This window comes from Theropithecus gelada, chromosome 7b, assembly GCF_003255815.1.
Source record: "Theropithecus gelada isolate Dixy chromosome 7b, Tgel_1.0, whole genome shotgun sequence".
Classification (NCBI taxonomy): domain Eukaryota; kingdom Metazoa; phylum Chordata; class Mammalia; order Primates; family Cercopithecidae; genus Theropithecus; species Theropithecus gelada.
Window position 1 is genome coordinate 53262644 of NC_037675.1, and position 20682 is coordinate 53283325.

The 20682-nt window shown below is 39.9% G+C and overlaps 1 protein-coding gene across 10 annotated transcripts in view; it reads left to right on the forward strand.

Annotated features, from left to right (window-relative positions):
- Positions 1 to 20682, forward strand: part of GNG2 (G protein subunit gamma 2) — a 149273-nt gene that overhangs the window by 125061 nt on the left and 3530 nt on the right. For all 10 annotated transcript variants that reach the window (XM_025392919.1, XM_025392918.1, XM_025392924.1 and 7 more), the window contains one exon: positions 5434 to 5549. In XM_025392919.1, coding sequence (XP_025248704.1) covers positions 5434 to 5549 — 116 coding nt within the window. The remainder of the gene's footprint in view (positions 1 to 5433; positions 5550 to 20682) is intronic.

The window sequence follows — 20682 nt, forward strand, 5'->3', positions numbered from 1 at the left end:
TTTTTTTTTTTTGAGACGGAGTCTTGCTCTGTCACCCAGGCTGGAGTGCAGTGGCCGGATCTCAGCTCACTGCAAGCTCCTCCTCTTGGGTTCACGCCATTCTCCTGCCTCAGCCTCCCGAGTAGCTGGGACTACAGGCACCCGCCACTTCGCCCGGCTAGTTTTTTGTATTTTTTAGTAGAGACGGGGTTTCACCGTATTAGCCAGGATGGTCTCGATCTCCTGACCTCATGATCCGCCCGTCTCGGCCTCCCAAAGTGCTGGGATTACAGGCTTGAGCCACCGCGCCCGGCCCCCCATTTCTAAGTGTGTAAATAAGAAAAAGTTTGTCTTCTAAGCTTGAGGTATTTGGACGCTGCATCTCTCTCTCTCTGTCTCACACACACACAGACATACACATACGTGCACACACCCCTCCATCTATGCTAAAAGAAGACCTCTACACTGATTCGTTTTTCTTTTTTAAAAAACTGTGATAAAATGCACAATATAAAATTTACTATCTTAACCATTTTTAAGCATATAGTTCAGTGGTATTAAATACATGTATACGGCTGTGCAATTATCACCACTATCCATCTCCAGAACTCTTTCTATCGTGCAAAACTGAAACTCTATACCCATCAAACAATAACTTCCAATTCACTTCTCCCCTCAACCCCTGGCAGCTACCATTCTACTTTCTGTCTCTATAAATTTGACTACTTTAGGTATCTCATAGAAGTGGAATCATATAGTATTCATCTTTTTGTGACTGGCTTATTTCACTTAGCATAATGTCTCTAAGGTTCGTCCACACTTGAGCCTGTCAGAATGTCCTTTCTTTTTAAGACTGAATAATATCCCATTGTATGTATATACCACATTTTCTTTATCCATTCACCTCTTGATGAACACTTTGGTTGGTTCCATGTTTTAGCTACTATGACTACTGTGAATAAGAGGGTCCAAACATCTTTTCAAGACCCTGCTTCTAATTTTGGGGGGTTATACCCATAAGTGAAATTGCTGGATCATATGGTAACACTTGTTTTTGTTATTTTTTTTTTCATAGTAGCCATCTTAATGGGTGTGAGATAGTATCTCACTTTGGTTTTTATTTGCATTTGCCTAATGATTAATGAATTGAGCATCTTTTCATGTGTTTATTGGCCACTCATATTTCTTTGCAGAGATATCTATTCAAGTCTGTTGCCCATTTTTGAATTGGTTTTTGTTGTTGAGTTTTAAGTGTCTCATATTTACGATATTAATTCTGTATCATTTAAGTGGTTTACAAATATTTACTCTTATTCTATGGGCTGTCTTTTCACTCTGTTGAACTGTCCTTTGAAGCACAGAAGTTTTACATTTTATGGAGTCCAATTTGTCTATTTTTGCTTTTGTTACCCAGCCCTACTCCTTCACCAGTTGATTCTACTCTCTGGTGTCCTTCTGTTGCTCCTATTTTAGCTTCTGGCCTGTGGAGATCCCCCACTACGTGACTCTAAACCCAAAATGGATCCAGTATCCATTTTACATGAATCTCACCCTTAGCCCAAATGCACTGTCACCTCTTAGGAAAATAAACACTTCTTTGGAACACTGGCCTAGTACTTTACAATTCTTTCAGTCTTCAGGAGGGGATTTTTTCATTGCTTTTATGGGAAATCAGCTGGATGTGAAAAAAAGGGAAAAATGCACTAATTGATTCTAAAAGTGGTGTTCGACTCTGCCTGGTTCATACAGTAAAGGAAGAATATTCAGGGTGTAGCTGCCTAAAACTAGGAACACAAACTAAAGCCTAGGTTTACTTTTTCTCTTAAGTCCATTGAGGTTTCAAATGTGTTTTCCCTCCTGCATTTCTAGACTACTACCCCATCCCTCTCGTTTCTCCATCTCAACTTCCCGCCTCCCTACTTCCGTTCCCTGCCTATACAGAGGACTTCTTCCATGATAGGCAGAATAACAGCCCCCACAAAGATGTTCATGTCCCAATTCCCAGAACCTAGAAATACATTACATTACATGGCAAAGAAGTTGCAGATGGAATTAAGGTTGTTAATCAGCCGACCTAAAAGTATATTATCCTGGATTATCTGGGTGGGCACAATGTAGTTACAAGGGTCCTTAAAAGTGGAAGAGGTGGGCAGAAGTCAGAGTCAGAGGAATATGTGACTTCAGAGGAGGTGAGACTGATGTGACATGAGAAGGGCTCCGCAGACCTTTGCCAGCTTTAAAGATGGAGGAAAGGGCCAAGAGTCAAGAAATGTTGACAGCCTCCAGAAGCTAGAAAATAAAAGAAAGTGGACTCTCAGAGCCTCAAAAAGGAACATAGCCCTACTTGTACCTTGATTTTAGCCCAGTGAGACCCATTTGAGACTAATGCTTTCCAGAATTATAAGATCGTAAATTTCTATTGTTTAAGCCCTTAAACTTGTAGTAATATGGTACAGCAGCAATAGAACCAGTATGTTCTCTATCTCAGCCTCCTCAAGCCACTCCATCAGGAGATGGAGCTTTTCCCAGGGAGCATGAAAGGCATTGAGACACAGACTTTCCTTGATGCTTGAATGACAATAATGGGTCATTTACTCAGTTAATAGCAGGTCTGTTGGCTAATGACAGAGCACTCCTCAATAATGGTGGCATCAATAAGATAGGCACTTATTTCTCTCTCACATCAAAGGTAGCCATCTCACAGTTGGCATGATGGCTTCACAAAGTCAGGAAGGACCCAGATCCTTCCTGTTCACCCTAGTGTAGCAGTCATTCTAGAGGTTTAAGATGGATTTCTGTGATCAATGCAGATGCGTCCCAGGCCAGTAGCAGGAGGAAGGAGAGACAAGGCATATACCTCTTCCCTTCAAGAACATTTCTGCTTATATCTCATTGGCCAAAACTTAGTAATGTAACTCTACCTAGCCTCAAGGAAGGCTTGCAATGTATCTTTCAGCAAAATACACCTAGCTAAAATTCAGAGTTCTTGTGGTCTCCGCTAAGAAGAAAAAAAGTCCCGTTACTAATGAAGAAGAAAGGAAGAGGGATTAGAAGGCAAGTTGTGATCTCTGCCACAGGTCACCCTGTAATCTGATGTAGATTCAGGGCAAAAGAGTCACTGGCCAGAATCTTAAATCTCCCAATAAGAACTTGGTAATTCTGTGATAGTCTGCATTCCAGCGTGATGAATGAATTCCAGTTTGGCAGAAACATTAGCTTCACAGAACAGCATCCAGGGGCTTGTAGATTGTGGCTGCACCCAACGTTGGATGAATAGAAGAGGCTACTCTTCTGAATAAGTCAATGCTCTGTCTTGGCCCTGTGAAGTCTTCCTAGGCTGTTAGATGTTTGTTTAATTGTGGGGCATGTAATTTCCCTGTGAGGCTGCGATGATTGGGTCCCTAACCATGCTGATGAAATACTTGTTAAAGTCTCCTTTTATTATTTTGTTTTTCCGTGCAATTCTCCTTCCTTTGATCTCCAAATGTACAAAAGTAGAGTTCAGAGATCTCTGATTTCAAAAATTCCTTCAATCTTCCCTCCCATTTTATTGTCTCCAAACTCTTTGAAAATAAATTGAGGGATGGCCAGGCACGGTGGCTCACATCTGTAATCCCAGCACTTTGGGAGGCTGAGGTGGGCGGATCAAGAGGTCAGGAGATCGAGACCATCCTGGCTAACACAGTGAAACCCCGTCTCTACTAAGAAATACAAAAAAACTAGCCGGGCGAGGTGGCAGGCGCCTGTAGTCCCAGCTACTCGGGAGGCTGAGGCCGGAGAATGGCGTGAACCCGGGAGGCGGAGCTTGCAGTGAGCTGAGATCCGGCCACTGCACTCCAGCCTGGGCTACAGAGCGAGACTCCGTCTCAAAAAAAAAAAAAAAAAAGGGAAAAGAAAAGAAATGAAATTGAGGAAACAATTAATTATCCTCCAATTTATTCTGTAAATGTTGTTGGGTGGCTTATTTTCTAGTGTTCTTTAACATAATATTCTCCATGAAGGGACTTGTATGTTACAGAGAGTTATACATAATTTCTTCTTTTGTCTTGAAAAATTGGATATCAAGAAATAAGTACCAAAAGAGATAATTCATAGATTTTTGCTTTTTGGTCATTAAGAAAAGAATAATTTGTTGATTTTAGTTGGTATGTTAAAAAAAATCTATGTACAGAATTTGTTATGGGTTATTCTTCCTTTTCCAGCTTTTCTGTGTGTTCTCTCTTTTTCTTTTTAAAATAAGTAACCTGATCTTGCTTCATCCTTTGGTAAAAAGATTGCCCAAAGCTAGCAGGTGTCATTATTTTTATATAGTATCTTCAGAACAAGATTCCATTAGTGTCGACGAGGCAGTGTTTAATGTTTCTGTTTCATGGGTCATGCACTCTAGTCAAATCAAAGCACTTAGGTTTTGCTTTATCCAATAGGATATCAGTGATCTCAAGGAGCACATTTACACAGATGGTCCTAAAATTGCATATGACACCTTGACACAAAGTAAGATTGATTCAGAATGTGGGGGAAATGGGTATTGAGAATAAAATAAGATATTTTCCAAGATGAACAACAATAATAAAGTGAGATGGTATATCAAGAAAGGATTAGAAGAGAAATGAATGTGGGATATTCATGAATATGAAAGGATTGGAAGAGAAATGAATGTGGGATAGGATTTGAAGGAGAGCACACATGGAGAGAGAGGTATGGTAGAGACAAAGAAACCATCTCACAGTCTGCATAGGAACAGAACTCTACTCTCAAACTCCTGGCCTCAAGGTATCCTCCCACCTTGACCTTTCAGAGTACTGGGATTACAGACGTGGGCAACCATGCCCAGCCAAGAACTCTACTCTCAAAATGTTTATGTTCCAGATTTATAAAAGAAATAAGTTAATAAGTTTGTTGTACTTCATTTAGAGTAACACTGGTGAACTAATTGACATATTTAACCATTAGGCATGGCAATCCCTCCCACTTGGCATGATAGACATGTCCCTGAGGAATTATGAGTAAAGTAGATCGTTGTGACTCAAACTTAATTTCAAATAGAGTGGGGAGGAATAGTTATTTACAACAATGCTGGATTAAGTGACACTGAAAAGCCAAGCCTCCCACTATAGTGTCTCTGTAGTATAATATGCTGAAGTGGTCACAGTTAACCAGAAGGATAGGGTTTGAGCCCACTGGGAGAACATTTGGTAATATTCTTTGTGTGTGTGTGTGTTTTTTTTTTTTTTCCTCTGAAGAAGGGATGGGGAAGTAGGGAGAGTTGGAAAATCAAACCTCAACCTCTGGTCTGCCTGCCAATCTGAGATAATACTGACCGTGGATGGAGAGGGCTGGAGAAGCCGGGCCTGGCTACAGCCACTGCTTTGAGATCCCCTATTTGCAATGAACTTGCACATTTGCTGGCTCGTGAATTCTCTGATACAATCTTCTTTTTGTTTTCTTTTCTAGTGTTTCTGAAAGATCTATCCAGCACTCCGATGGCCAGCAACAACACCGCCAGCATAGCACAAGCCAGGAAGCTGGTAGAACAGCTTAAGATGGAAGCCAACATCGACAGGATAAAGGTGAGGATGGCCTAACCCCACACTTCATCTAGCCTGAGTCTAAGGCACGTGATTTGCCATCATCTGTCATGTGACCACTCTTTCCTAGAGAGGGATAAAACCAGTAATGACAGGAGAGCATCTTAAAGATTAGGCAGAAGTTCATTTCTAATGTATCTTTCCCTCCTCCAGCATAAAACAATAGAGTAAGTTAGATCCTCTTTCCCGTGTAGAATTAAAAACAAATAACGCAACACAACAAAAAAGCAAAACAGGCTCATGGTTAAATTCCAGTGACAGAAATTAGAGAACATATGAAATATATCAGTGTACTAGTTCCCCTCCCTTTCCTCATGGAAACCTTTTTCTCATTTGGTTTTTAATTTTTTCTGTCCTGGTTCAGGTTCTAAGGCTAAATATCTATCCTTTGTGTCTAACCCTTCTAGTTATCCTTGCACATTATAAGTTTTTTCTTCTTTATTGAATTTCTTTTTCCTGCAAAACACAAAAGTCACACCTTGCCTCCCTCAGAAGTCTATGTGTTTCTTTTTTTCCTCTCCCTCCCCAGACCTAACCTGACAGCTTTGCCGTAAGCCGGGGCTAATGCACCTAGAACCAAGACTTCAAATTCAGACCCTTTGTTGGTAGTTTTCAGATGAAACGTTGGCTAATATGCTGTCATTATTAATAGATGGCTATGGCATGGTGGCAAAGTGAATTTTTGTTAACCATTAATACTTTACTGCCCCAGAAGTAAAATGCCTTACCCAAGAATTCTATGAAATGCAACTTGGAAACATATCTCATTGTACTAAGATAAAGCTACAACCTTCTTCCAAATGCCCTTTTAAAACTAGAATATTTTTCCTATTTTCTCCATACTTAATTCAGCACCTGGGCAATCCAGCTGTCCTTTGGAGTCTGACAGGGTCAATAAACTGTAGCTCATGGGCCAAATCCAGCCCACTGCCTATGTTTATAAATAAAGTTTTATTGGAACACACTCATTTACATATTGTCTATGACTGCTTTCACTCTAAAACAGCAGAGTAGAGTGGTTGTAACAGAGACCATATTGCCCACAAAGCTAAAATAGTTACTCTCTGGTGCTTTATAGAAAGCTCGCTGACCCCTGGGCTACAGCAGTGGTTCTCAGCTCATCTGTGCGTTCCCAACACCCAGAGAGCTCTATAAAAGGACCAATTACCGAACCACACCCAAACCAATTAAATTAGAATCTATTGGGGTATGATTCAGGCATCAGTATTTTTTGAAAAGAATATTTCAGTTCATTTCGATGTATGGCCAAGGTTGAGAACCACTATCCTATGGGAAGGAGTTTGCTGCTGCTAAGTTTCATCAGTTATGTGCTAGAGAGTGAAGAGAGAGCTATTCTTGCTCTACAAGTAAGATGAGAAAACACCCATGGACGTCTTCCCATTTATCCTGAATCTCCTTTGTAAAATTTGATGCCTAGTAATGGACCACAGGATTTAATCAGCTCCTGCTCTTCTTTCAACAGCCTTAATTCTTATTCTTTACTCATGACTGAGATCAATAAAGGGACCTTACCTTGCTCCTTTGCCATCTTCCTCTTCTCCTCTTTTCTTGCTTCTTCTTTTTCACTATCTTGCTGAAAAAGCACAAGGCGACAGGTGGGCACAATAACTGCTGAGAGAAGTAAGGTGGCCCATGGATTGTCAAATCAGAAAGGGCCATTCAGTTATTTTTGAGGGAGAGGAGGTTCTGCCCATGGGCCTTCTGGAAAATACCACTTTGATTTTTGAGGTGGTCCAACTGTGATAAAAGTTTGCGAAGCTTTACTGTGGTTGATGTTTTCTGTTAATATTCAGCACCCCAGTTACTGTTCCTAAAGGAGGATGTGATGTGCTTATGGGTGATGAAAACTGACAGCAGAAGAAAAATAATAGAAATGGAGCTTTTCAGAAATAGTTTAGATTTTATCATCCCTCTCCTGAATTACTGAATGCAAGGGGCTCCTATTTGCTGTCTGCAATTCCATCTCAACACATCTCCATCCCCACCATCAATTACCTTCCATATTCCTGCCAAATATAATGTTCTAAAAGAAAATCTAATTATACTCCTCTTCACTGAAAATCAGCTCATGATTCCCCATTACCAGTAAAATAAAATTCAGACCCTTTAGCAGTGTATACAAAGTTCCTCTGACCCCTGTCATCTCTTCAGCTTCATTCCTGCTCTCTTTTCTGCATGCCATGTAGAACCACTTTTAATTCTTTTGAAGGAAATTTCAAATACCTAGAACATCCAATCTCCTTTGCCCCTCTACCTTGCTGCTTTACTTACCTGACTTTTGCATTGAATCATTAAAGATTCAGATCAAGTTATTAGATCCTTTAAAAAGTTTTCCTAGATCCTCATCATAAGATTGGATTTTTGCTGTTTGTTCAGTTGTTCATTCATTTACTTATATAAAGCTCTCTTACTGAGAGCTTTCTAAATTGCAAGGGCTTGTTAGGTTCTAAAGAGATGGAGATAGACAAAAACATGATTCTTGCTCTCAGAGATCCCTGACCTAGTTGGGGGCTACAAAAAAAATTGAACAAGGCCTGTTATTGATGCAAACAAGATATCCAAGAAGCATAGTTACCAAATGTCGTCAGAAGCCAGCCCCACACTCTGATTGCCCTTTGAAGAGACACAAATAAATCACTACTAAAAAGGAAGCAAAGCATGAATCTGAAAAACTGGATGTGAGTAGTTGCCTTCCTAGGTGATCTTCACATTCAAATCTCTGAATCCCACTTGACGCCACTGGACCTTACATTGTTAGAAATATAGCAACAGCCTGCATTTCAGCATTTGCTGTGTACCTCAGAGCCAGGCAGGCTTGCTGTGGTGAAGTGACAGATTATTTTTAGTTGAGCGGTTGGATAAAACGTTGACTGTGTTGACGTGGTTGTCAGCTAGCTAGTTTAGGGCTTGGTTATCTGCCTTTAGAAGTCTTTTCAAGGCTTTTGAGCATTCAGGCTTCTCCACCTACTTTCCATACACGATCCTGTCAGCAGAAAGGGGCTTCTCTCTGAAGATCCCAGGCTTATGATTTTCCAATGAGAGTAGTGACCTCCTCAAGCTATAAAGGATAGAAATGGCTTTATATATGTCTGGCAGAACCTACTGCAACTGAGGTGGCAAAGAATAGGACTCTTAAGAAGAGGATTTGGGGACACAGCTGGAATTGGAGTTGTTGAGGGTCTCTTAAGCAGGCGGTGGCCTTATCCCTCATGTGACCCCTGGAATAAATTACGCTGCATAGAGTAGCCCTACTCTGTGAATAACATAGTCACATGAATAACATGGTTTTTTTTTAAGCCTTCTTGTTTTCTATTCCTTTACATCACAGACCCTGGGAGATTTGGACTAAGTGAACCCATTATCTGTTCATAAGCCTCAGGCATGTATAAATTATACTCCCAGCCTCTTTGTATTTCTTTGTTAGGATTTCATTCAAGGACAGAGGTTAAAGAGAAATAAAACGAAACTGGGAAGAGAGTTAGGGGAAGGGGGAGAGAGGGGCTGTGGACTGTGACACCTGGATGAATGAAACAGCAATAGACTCACACTAACACTAACCAAAGACAAAATGAAATAAACCTTGTCCTTAGAGCACAAGAGGAGGGAACATGCACAAAATAAAGGACAGCAGGGCTTTGGTAAATCTCTTTATTCATCATTGTATTAGGACTCTTTGAGTTTCTAATAATAGGAATCTACACCAAGCTAGCTTAAGCAGAAAGAAGTACTGATTATAAAAGATACAGGATGTCTCAATCCAAGAGCGGAAATGTGGCTGAATAGGCAGTGGAAGCGAGAACTGCAAGGCCATTGAGAACTGCGAGTGCTCCATCACCTGTCTCTGCTTCTCTCTCTGTGTCTGCCTCTTCCTTTTCCTGAGAAGAAGGGATTTTTTAGCTGCCAGGTCCATATAGTAGGCACAAGATGACTGCCTATGGTTCCCAGGATCACAACTCATAGTTCCAGCTCCATGAAAAAAGAGATGGCTTGATTCAATCCTTTTCAGTCTCCATAGCACATAGTCCTAGAGTGCCATCTCTGTTCCAGCAAGAATGAGCTGTCTCCAGCTTTAATCAACTGACATTCGAATTGAACTCCATTATACAGACATAGACCCTAGGAATTAACCTGCCCATTTGGAAGAATGGGAATGGGAATGGGAATCATTGTAAGCTGGAAAGATGCTCTTTGGCAGGAGTTGCTATTAGTACTATGAAAAATAATGTAGATTTAAGAGCAAAAGATATAAGATGCAAGGCCAGGAGCATGGGTAAAATTATTGCTTCTTAATTAATTGGCTGTTCCATAAATTGACCCCACAGGAAAAAGTGTCTCATTTCTCCCATATACTCACCACAGACCTTTCCAAGTGATTCCCTTTATTGTTCTAAAAGTGTGCTATGCAAAGTGTCACCTCCCTGGTTATTCTGGGTTTCTCACTGAGAATACCCTTCCCCCTTATGTCTTTGCCTCTGCCAATCTTATTCCTCCTTTAGGGGTCAGCTCAAGTTCCTACTTGTTCATGAATCTCTTTTTCTATTCTGATCATATTTACTAATCAATTTACTAATTAGTTTCATCTTCATCAAATATTTCCACCTAAACTACATAGTCCTTTTCAAAGACCATGTTGTCCACTTGTTTGCATCTTTCATGGTACTGGGGTGCACAAGCATTTTGTAAAAACTTTTTTTAGTAGACAGCTTTAAATTTGTATATTAAGAGTGTCATACAACAAAACATTACTATATTCCCCATGACATTCCCAATTACATTTATGGACTTGGAGATTCCAAGCATGAATGTAACTGGACAAATAAAACTGTGGTAATGGGGAATTCAAATTAAATATTTTTTTAAAGGATGGAATTAGTCATTTTAAAGAAAGATAAATTGTTTCATATCATTGTATGATCATAAGTATCTAGCGCTTATAGTGTGCCTTCTGTTTAAAACACTTTAACATATAAAAAGAACAGACTGACTTTCTCGACAACGAGGACAAATATGTATAAATTAGTGAGCTGAATACGGACATGTCTAATGATTAAGTCATCTTTATGATGATTATGATAATAGATTGAAATTGAACTTCATGGAACCCTGTAGTGAGAAATGGTCCAGTTAGATACCATGCTTGGAACTAGAGAGAGGACATGTATTCCAGGTTTTAGGACATTTTGAGTATTTTTCCAGCATTTCAGCTGAGAGTATCCCTTCCCTAAAATGCTTGTGTTCAATTTTATTAGGAAAAATGGAATACAGTCCTCCTTCTAGGTCAACTGACAGTATTATCAGGGATGATAAAATCAGTAAAGTGTATCAAAGGACTAAATACAGGAAAGGGCTGTGTTCAAAGATGGCCAATGCTAATTCATTTAATTTGCTGAAAATGAAGCAAACACATTTAAAGTTGAAGTAAGGCATACATTAATAATGAAGCATAAAACTTCATTTTTATGATGGTTGATTAATTTTTAAAAGTTCAATAGATATTAATTACCAAGTACATATTTAGCCTTGTGCATCACATCTAACAGCAATAGAAGTAGTACTATATAACTTTGGTAATTTGAAACCTCTGGGAAGTGAATTTTTCTGAATAGCCTAGTTTTTATACCAGATAAACTCTCCCTTCTTAAAAATGTAACTATTTTAATGCTAGTAGTGAATGTCTTTCTTCTTTCATTAAATAAATACATATAATATACTTTGCTTAATGACTGTTTTGCAAATTATTTACTTCCTTTAAAAAGAATCCTATCAATAAGTACATTCAGTTTAATATCACCTTGAAGGAGCAGGAAGAAGAAGACAACTTAGAAGAGTCACACATGATTTTATAAATACAAAAATAGTGGACACTTGTTCACACAATTATACCTTCTCTAGTGTCACAATCAAAGTTTGATTGTGGGCATTCTTCACAATCATAGTGGAAAAATCCTTTAGACTCACCTTTGGCCACTGGCAGTGATACTGGCATCACAGTGATTCAGGCCATCATGGTGATCTGTAGGGCATCATGGTATTGCAGACATGGTGATGCAGACATCCTGGTGATTCAGGCTATCATGGTAATGTGGGGCATCAAGGTGTTGCAGTCATCATGCTGATACAGATGTCATGCTGATGCAATCATCATGGTGATGCTGTCATGGTGATATAGTCATCATGGCGACACAGACATTATAGTGATGCAGTCATCATAGTGATGCAGGCCATCATGGTGATGTATGGCATCAAGGTGTTGCAGTCATCATGCTGTTACAGACGTCATGGTGATGCAGTCGTCATAGTGATGCAGGCCATCATGGAGATGCAGGGCATCAAAGTGATACAGATATCATGGTGATGCAGTCATCATGGTGACACAGACCTCATAGTGCTGCCATCATCATAGTGGTGCAGTCATCATGATCATACAGGCATCATGGTGATGCAGGCATCATGATAACTTCTGCTTTTCATTCCCTACATTAGTGATCTTGCTCTCCATAGCACATTTCATATTTTTAGTATAATTTCAAGACACATGAGAGAGTACTGAATTTTCTTGCATTTACACTGCTTGACATAGATTTTAATTTTCCTGACTTGAATTACACATTAATGATTCAAAGAAAAATAAAGCCTTTCTTTAAAGTAGCCAATTAGCCAGGTGGGGTGGCTCATGCCTGTAATCCCAGCAATTTAGGAGGCAGAGGCAGGCAGATCACCTGAGATCAGGAGTTCGAGAGCAGCCTGGCCAACATGGCGAACCCATCTCTATTAAAAATAAAAAAATAAATAAAGTAGCCAACAGCTTTTGACCTGGTAAAAGAACTTTCTAAATAAATATCAGACCAACCTCTCCTTGTTTGAAAATTCTGTGATCTCCTCCCAGTGATTAGGCAGTTTCTTTTGTCTTTGCCCACATTGCCAGACCTGTATATACTCTGTTACAATAACATGCTGTGAAGTAGTAAGAGATATATATGTATTGGTCTCTGCCCCCAGTTCCTGACACAGAGCTCCTAAAACCTTTGTAAATAAGGGGGCTAAGACAATCTTCGTTCTCGTATTTGGTCTTTGACCCTGATTTCTAAGAGCTATGTCATTTCCTGGGTAATAAGAGCATATTTTGTTTCAGTGAGGCGACTCTTGGTGGGCTTCTAGATGAGCTAATAATCTATCATGCCTACATGACAAACCCTCTATAAAAATTCCAAAAGAACAGTGTTCAGAGCCACACACAGTGGCTCATACCTATAATCCCAGAACTTTGGGAGGCTGAGGCAGGATGATAGCTTGAAGCCAGAAGTTTGAGACCAGCCTGAGCAACAAACTGAGACCCCATGTCTCCAAATATTTAAAAATTATCTGGGCCTGGTGATGTGCACCTGTAATCTTAGCTAATTGGGAGACTGAGGCAGAAGGATCACTTGATCCCAAGAGGTTGAGGCTGCAGTGAGCTATGATCATGGTACTGCACTCCAGCCTGGGCAATAGAGGGAGACTGTGTGTCTTAAAAATAAACAACAACAACAACAACAAATGGAGATCTGAGATTTTTGGGGTTGGTGAACACATCCACCTGCTGGGAAAGTGGAATACCCCAACTCCAAGGGGATACAAGCTCCTACCCTCATGACCCTTCCAAACCTCACCCTATATATCTCTTTCTCCAACTCTTCATTTATAGCTTTTAAAATACCCTTTGCAATAAGTTGGAGGTAGCAAGTGAACTGTTTTCTTGGGTTCTGTGAGCTACTCTAGCAAATTATCCAACCTGAAGAGGTAGCCATGGGAACCTCTGATTTGTTCCCATGTCGGACAGAAGTTGTGAGTAACCTGGGGGCCTATTACTTGCTATTGGCATTTGAAATGGGGCGGGGACAGTCTTGTGAGACTAAACTTTTAACCTGTGGGATCTATTTCTATCTCCACATAGATAGTATCAGAATTAAATTAAATTGTAGGACACCCAGGTGGGCCAGAGAATTGCTTGGTGTGGGAAAACCCACACATCTGGTATCAGAAAAGAAGTATGTAGAGTGGTATGAGTACAGAGTAGGAGGAAACAGTTGGATTGTTTTTCTGTATACACTTCCCGTCTCAAGCCTCCAGCCAGTATAATCTTTGAAATCCTTTTAAAAAACAAATTAAAGTTAAGTCAACCTTAGATGGCTCCATTAATGCAGGCAACCCAACTGAAGCCATGATTTTATGACTGATACCCTTAATGCAGAGGCAATTTCCCATGTGTATAGGCAATGACAGCTTGTCCAGGCTTATTTTTTTGCCTGATGGCTTGCAAGCATTTTGCAACATCAATTTTAAGATGTGTCTCAATTTCAGATGTAATGAAGATGGATTATATCTCTACCTTCTGTTTAAACTTGGGGGTCTGGTTTTTATCCTTACTGACAACTGCTTCCTCTTGGCATTGTCAAGCAGTCTTCCTAGGTAATTCTCCTGTTTTTTTGGAGCCTAGAATCACAGTCCGGTAGCCTTCATTGAAGCTGTCTAGAGAAACCCCCCCGCCACCCCCACAACTCCTTACTTCCTGGTTCGCAGTCCCAGTCTGGTTTGGTGAGGATGCTGGATAGCAGGATTTTAGCAATTGCTAATCTGGGGAGATCCTTGGTGTGATCAAAAGTGAAGTCCTTCACTTGTGCAGTAGATCCCATCTCTCTAACCAAGAAACCTCCTCCAGCAATTTATTCTTCCACCTCCTGCCTATCCTGCATCATCAGTTTTTGATTCTCTACATCATTTCCATTATCATACAAACATGGTGTTATTTCTTCATCTTAAATAAAATTTGATTTTTTTTCTTGATCCCTCCACTTCCCCTTCCAGCAACTGCCTCATTTGTTTACATTTTTTTGCAGTATGACTTTGAAAAAATCATCTATATCCACCATCTCTAATTTCTCTTTTCCTTTTCTTTTGCAAAGTCATTTTTATTCTGGAAATAATCTCAAAGTCACAGAAGAGTTGCATGTATGTTGCAAAGAATTTTGTTTTCTCCTGAACCAGCTGAGAGTTGTCAAAAGATGTCCTGTCACCTCTGAGTACTGTAATGTGTATTTTCTACAAGTAAGGACATTGTTCTACATACTCATAATACAATCATCAGAATCAGGAAATTAACATTGACCCATTACTACCTTCTAATCCTGAGATCCCATTGAAGTACGCAAATCATCCCAGTAATGTCCCTTTTGGCGAGAGGACCGAGTTCAGAATCATTTGTTGCATTTAGTTGTCCTGTCTGGCACAGTTCTTTAGACTTCCGTGACCTTCATGACCTTGACACTTTTGGAGATTATAGACCGTTTTTTAGAATGTCACTCAGTTTGGGTTTGCCAGATAATTACATTTAAATTCAGGTAACAAAACTTTGGCATTAATATCATAGAACTAATGAGTATTCATTTCATTCTATTCTATCAATGGGACATTATCTCAAATTGTCACTGACTGGTAATGTTAAGTTTCATCACCTGACTAATGTGTTTTCCAGATTTCTCCACACAAACCTATTTGTTTTCTTTTTGAAGTTAAAAAGTATTTGGAATTTGGGAAGGAATTTGCTCTTTTATTCAGTGGTTTACAGTCTGCTACTATCATCATGCATTGTTGCTAGGACTCTACTTAATGTCTCGTGTGCTAGGAAGCCTTTCTACTCTGTCCCTATGTGATCTCCAGGATTGTTTTACTTTCTCCTTCCTGATATTCTTTGCATAGCCTCAAGTGGTTTTCTCCTATGCATGTGCCAATCAGTTTTTAACTAAAGACTCAAGATGAATCCTCCAGAGGCCTTAAGAGCTTTCTCTCCCCCAGTGTAATTCTTTCTTCTCTGCTGTTCTCTCCTCAACTCAGGGAGATTGCTGAACTCTGTCTGGGTACTCCCTCCCTGTGCAGTGGCAGGCAGTAAGCTGGGGAAACTGTAGAATTTATCTTATCTCCCTTCTCTCAGGTATCACTCCTCTGTGCTGCCTATCGTCTAACAGTTAAAAATGATTTCTTCGTATATTCTGCCCAGTTTTTAATTTGAGGCAGGACAGTTTAGTTGGCCCTTATTACTCCATCACAGTCAAAATCGGAAGTATAGAATGCTATACAAGCTCTACAGGGACAAGCATCTTTGTACATTTTGTTCCCTGGTTATTGCAAGTATCCAGACTACACCTGGCATATTAGATGCTCAGTAAATGTTTGTTGCATGAAATATCTGTTGAAGAAGATTATGTTTGAGAACTCCTTCAGCAGTTACTATGAGTGTTGAATATGTGCCAGGCACTGATTATGTGGTGGTAAATAACACAGGTGTGGTCCCTGCCTTTGTGGAGCCCAGAGCCTAAAGGGAAAGGCAAATATTAAATGGCAAATAAACAGACGATGTCCATAATTATAAATCATGATAGCAATTTATAACTTTCTGTGAAAGAAAAGAATGTGAGAAAGTACTCTGAGAGAATAATGAGGAAAGTCACTGTGGATGAGGCGATCAGTGAAGGTTCTGCAAGGAGGTGGTATTTCTGCTGACTTCTGAAGGAAGATAAGAAGCCAACCCATTGAGGAGATGATGAGAAGAATGTTATAAGATACTGAATATGTGACACTCTGAGGCAAACAAAGAACTTGGAGCTTTCGAAAAGTAAAGGCGATATGTGAGAGGGAAGAATGCTACAACATGAACTTGGAGAGAGGGGCAGGCCCAGAACATGTCAATACCCACAGGCTGTTTTACAAAGTTTTGGTTTTCTACAAATTACAATGAGAAGTTATTGAAGGCTTTAAATAGGGGAATGATAGGAATCCACTTATATTTTTAAAATATCTTTCCAGCTACAGTATGGAGAATACTACTCCTGCACAGTTATGAACATAGGAAGTCATTTAAAACTGAGATAGTTAAACATTTTTGTGCTCTCGACTCAATTGCCTGTCTGCTGAAGCCTATGGTCTCCTTTTCAGAATTATGTTTTTAAATACAAAAGAAACCGATGATATTGACATGAGGGTCATTAGAATATTTTTATAAAACATTTTAAATAATATTCTTTAAAATATTTAAAATATCAATTTTTAAAAATATATATGATGTAGTTATACAAACGTACTCCTTTGTTAACTGATTATGTAAGATCTATAGGCCTACAGTCATAAGGTGGATGAACATAAATGCAATGTTGAGGTGTCTGCAATGAATATAATATGATTGAAAGTATCTGGTTTCTATCAGTGGCCAAGTCACATGTACTGCTAAGGCTACTACAGTGTGTTGTCTATATTTATAATGAGAGGAAATGCTAAATTTCCATTTGAGGTTAGTGAAAAATAAAAATGGAAATTTTTTGTATTATTTGAAGTTCACATACCACCCCCCGAATTCTATCTGTGGACCCCTGGGGTAATCCAAACTAATTGCTTTTTATTTAAGAAGTTATTTTAGTAATCACAAAGAGAGAAGACTGCAGTATGAACTGGGGTAGCTGCAATAGAGATAACAGGAAGGGAGCCAAATTAGAGATATCTCTGGAGGAAGAATCAACAGGTCAGAAAAGGGAGAGATTTTCTGGAGTTAGTGGGGAAATCTTCGTAGAAGTAGGCATAGGAATGTAAAAGAAGCTGTGTGCAAAATGTTAGCAGGGATTGTCAGAAAGCAGAAAGATCTGCTAAGCAGACTATTGCTGTGACTCATTATAAGGCAAAGGACAAGGAAGACAGCCACAGGTTAGAAAGGAGGAATGTTCATGAAGATTAAGTCAGGGACACTGAGACTCACAACTCAGTAGCTCAGGAGCTGTGGGACCTGGGGCAAACACTTAATGAAGCCTCCACTTCACATATTTAAGATGAGAATGATAATAGCTTGTGACCCATAATGTTGTTGTAAGGATTAAATAAGATACCGTATGTAAAGTGGTTAGCACAGTTCTGACACATAGCAAGGGCTGATAAATATTAGCAATTATTCTGATTACTGCTGGGATTCTGACACTGTTGGAGCATTGCCTACAGGAGATTGCAATCTCATTGAGGAAACAAGATAAAACACATAATATATTTTAAGAAGGAAACCATTCAGAATCAAATGTTCAAATATAAAGATGTGAGCAACTCTAAGTTATTAAATTTTCCTAGTATAGCACTTCCTGTATCATAAAAAGATTTTGAATATTCATGCCACATAGTTGTATGTGAGTGTTCCAAATGAGTAGGGATGGACGGTGCTGCTTCTCTTCATAACAAATGAATTTTAGATATCACTGATTTACAGTCTCCGCTGGGTAACAGCTAAGCTCCTGTTTGGTGTAACAATGACTATTGCTCAAACAAGAAGAAAGAAGGAAGAAAAAAAGTGATCTCACTTCACACTGAAAGTCTGTCCTTTGTTTTCATGTAGGGGAGCTAAGACATAAAGAGGCTGTTTCCTTTCATTTTGTCATAGAGGCATTTCATAAAGAATTTCAATTTCAACCTTTGGAGCAAAGCCCACAGTTGAGTAGTTTATATGCAGATGGCTGTGACTTAATGGCAACACATTCGAGTTCACGTTCTTTTTCTGCTGTGTGCTTTGCTGTATGATATTGAACAACTTACATAATCTGCTGAGCCTCAATTTTTCATCTATATAAAGAGGATAATTCTTACCTCAGGATTACTGTGAAGATCAAAAGAGGAAATTTAACTCAATGTCTGGAACAAAATAATTACACAATAAAAATATTTTTATAAGTACTGTAATGTCTATTAAAGAGTGAGACTGATTTTTACGTACATATCATGTATTGGGTTGACTAGGGTCCCCTAAAATTTATGCCTACCTGGAATCTTAGAATGTGACCTTCCTTGGAAATAGGGTGTTTGTAGATGTAATCAAATTAAGAGGAATCATACTGGATTATGGTAACTCTAACTGGTGAGATGGGAAATTTGGACACACAGGGAGGAGAATTCCACAGAAAGACACAGACACTCAGGAGAGAATTCCATGTGAAAATAGAGATTGCAGTGATATGTCTATAAGCCAAGGGACACCAAAGATTGCCAGCAACCACCAGACACTAGGAGAGAAGCATGGAACAGATTCTCACTCAGAGCCTCCAGAAGGGACCAACCATGCTGATGCCTTGATTTCAAACTGCCAGCCTCTAACAGAATAAATTTCTGTTGTTTTAAGTTACCCAGTTTGTGATGACTTGTTCAAGACAGCCAGAGGAAACAAATACACCAACCAATACCTGTACCTCTTTGTGTCAGTTAGGGTTGGCTAGATGTTGTGGTAGTAACAGAAGGTGCCCTACCCTTCATTCTTAGGGGGTTTGCAACAGCACAGGCACACTTCTCACTCCTACCACATGTCAATCATAAATCAGCTGCCACTCCACACCATGTCACCTTCATCAGGAACACTGGCAGACAGAGCAGCCTCTGTCTGGAATGTTGCCTCTATCTGTTCTGTGGCAAAGGGAACAGAGAGTCAAAAAGCTGAAGGGTTTATGGGATGAGAAGAGGAAACTGATTTCCCTACCCAACCAGTAAATCATAAAGTTGAAGTAGCCTTAAGTAACAAAGGCTGGGTGCAGTGGCTTATATCTGTAATCCCAGGACTCCAGAAGGTGAGGCAGGAGAATGGCTTGAGGTCAGGCGTTCAAGACCAGCCTGGGCAACATAGCAAGAAAATGTTTGAAAAAACAGCCAGGCATGGTGGCATCCACCTGTAGTCTCAGCTACTCGGGAGGCTGAGGCAGGAGTGACAAAGGTTTAATCAACTCAGCCCTGGGACAAGAAACAAATCAAGGGTATGGCCACTATGCCATTTGTTAAAATCTCTGCATCAGTTAGGAGGGTTCCTCATAAATTATTTCAGTTGGATAAAGTGGCATAGAGGAAGGGACATGGCAAACTGTGCATTGGCTCCGAAAGCTTCTGCCTATAAGTTATCCATATAAATTCTGCTCACGTCTCTCTGGCCAGAGCAGGCTTATGTCACTGGGCAAGTCTGGTGTCGTCCTGTGGGCATGTATGTCCCACTTGTAGGGAGGGGCAGTGACTATCTTTAGTAATAATATAATTCACCCCAATCTTACATTAGATTATCCTTTCAGTAGTTGCCTTGATATCCTTTCAGTAGTTGCTTGAAAGGCTTTCATAGTAGTACAGTGGTGTTGCTTTCATGTGGAAATCTGTTTTTTTATATCATAAATTTGACCCCAAATGGGATTCCCCAGGTTGATCATTTACCTAGTCCCCAGATGTAGCTATAGATGACTTTTAGTTTATTTCCTGAAACTAAATCCACCCTCTCATGTAGTAAAAATTTCCTCTGGTGAAGATGGTCAAAGGAAGGTACTACAGGGAACCCCTAACAAGCAGCTACAAATGTGTTCTAAGAAATGACAGCATCGCCAGAATCAGTGACAGCCTCCCAGTGAAACATCACTAAAGGGCACAATGCTTGGTTAAAGTCACAGATATAACACTTTAATGTATATGATATATAAAAATATGTATTACATAGTGTGTGTATACATAGATATACCTCCTGATGTGTCTGCTTAAAAAGGGAAACTGACATGGCTTTAAGCATCCCTAGCACAACTCCTGAAGCAGAGGCATGGCTACAAAATGATAATAATGGCTAGCCTGTGTAGAAAGCTTGCTATGTGCCAGACACTAAATGATTTACATGGATTATTTCATTTAACCCTTGTTACCAGGGCTGGGACTAGGAGGGGGCAATGAGATATCGGAGCACAAAAGTGAAGGAGAGCCGGGCACAGGGGCTCACGTCTGTTATCCCAGCACTTTCAGAAGCCGAGACAGATGGATCACTTGGGGCCAGGAGTTCAAGACCAGCCTGGCCAATATGGTGAAACCCCGTCTCTACCAAAAGTACAAAAGATTAGCCAGGCACCATGGCACACACCTGTAGTCCCAGCTACTAGGGTGACTGAGGCAAGATAATTGCTTGAACCCAGGAGTGAGCCGAGATCGAGCCACTGCACTCCAGCCTGAGCAATCGAGCGAGACTCTATCTCAAAAAAAAAAAAAAAAAAAAAAAGAAGGAGACAGCCACCCGCGGGGCTGTGTAAGT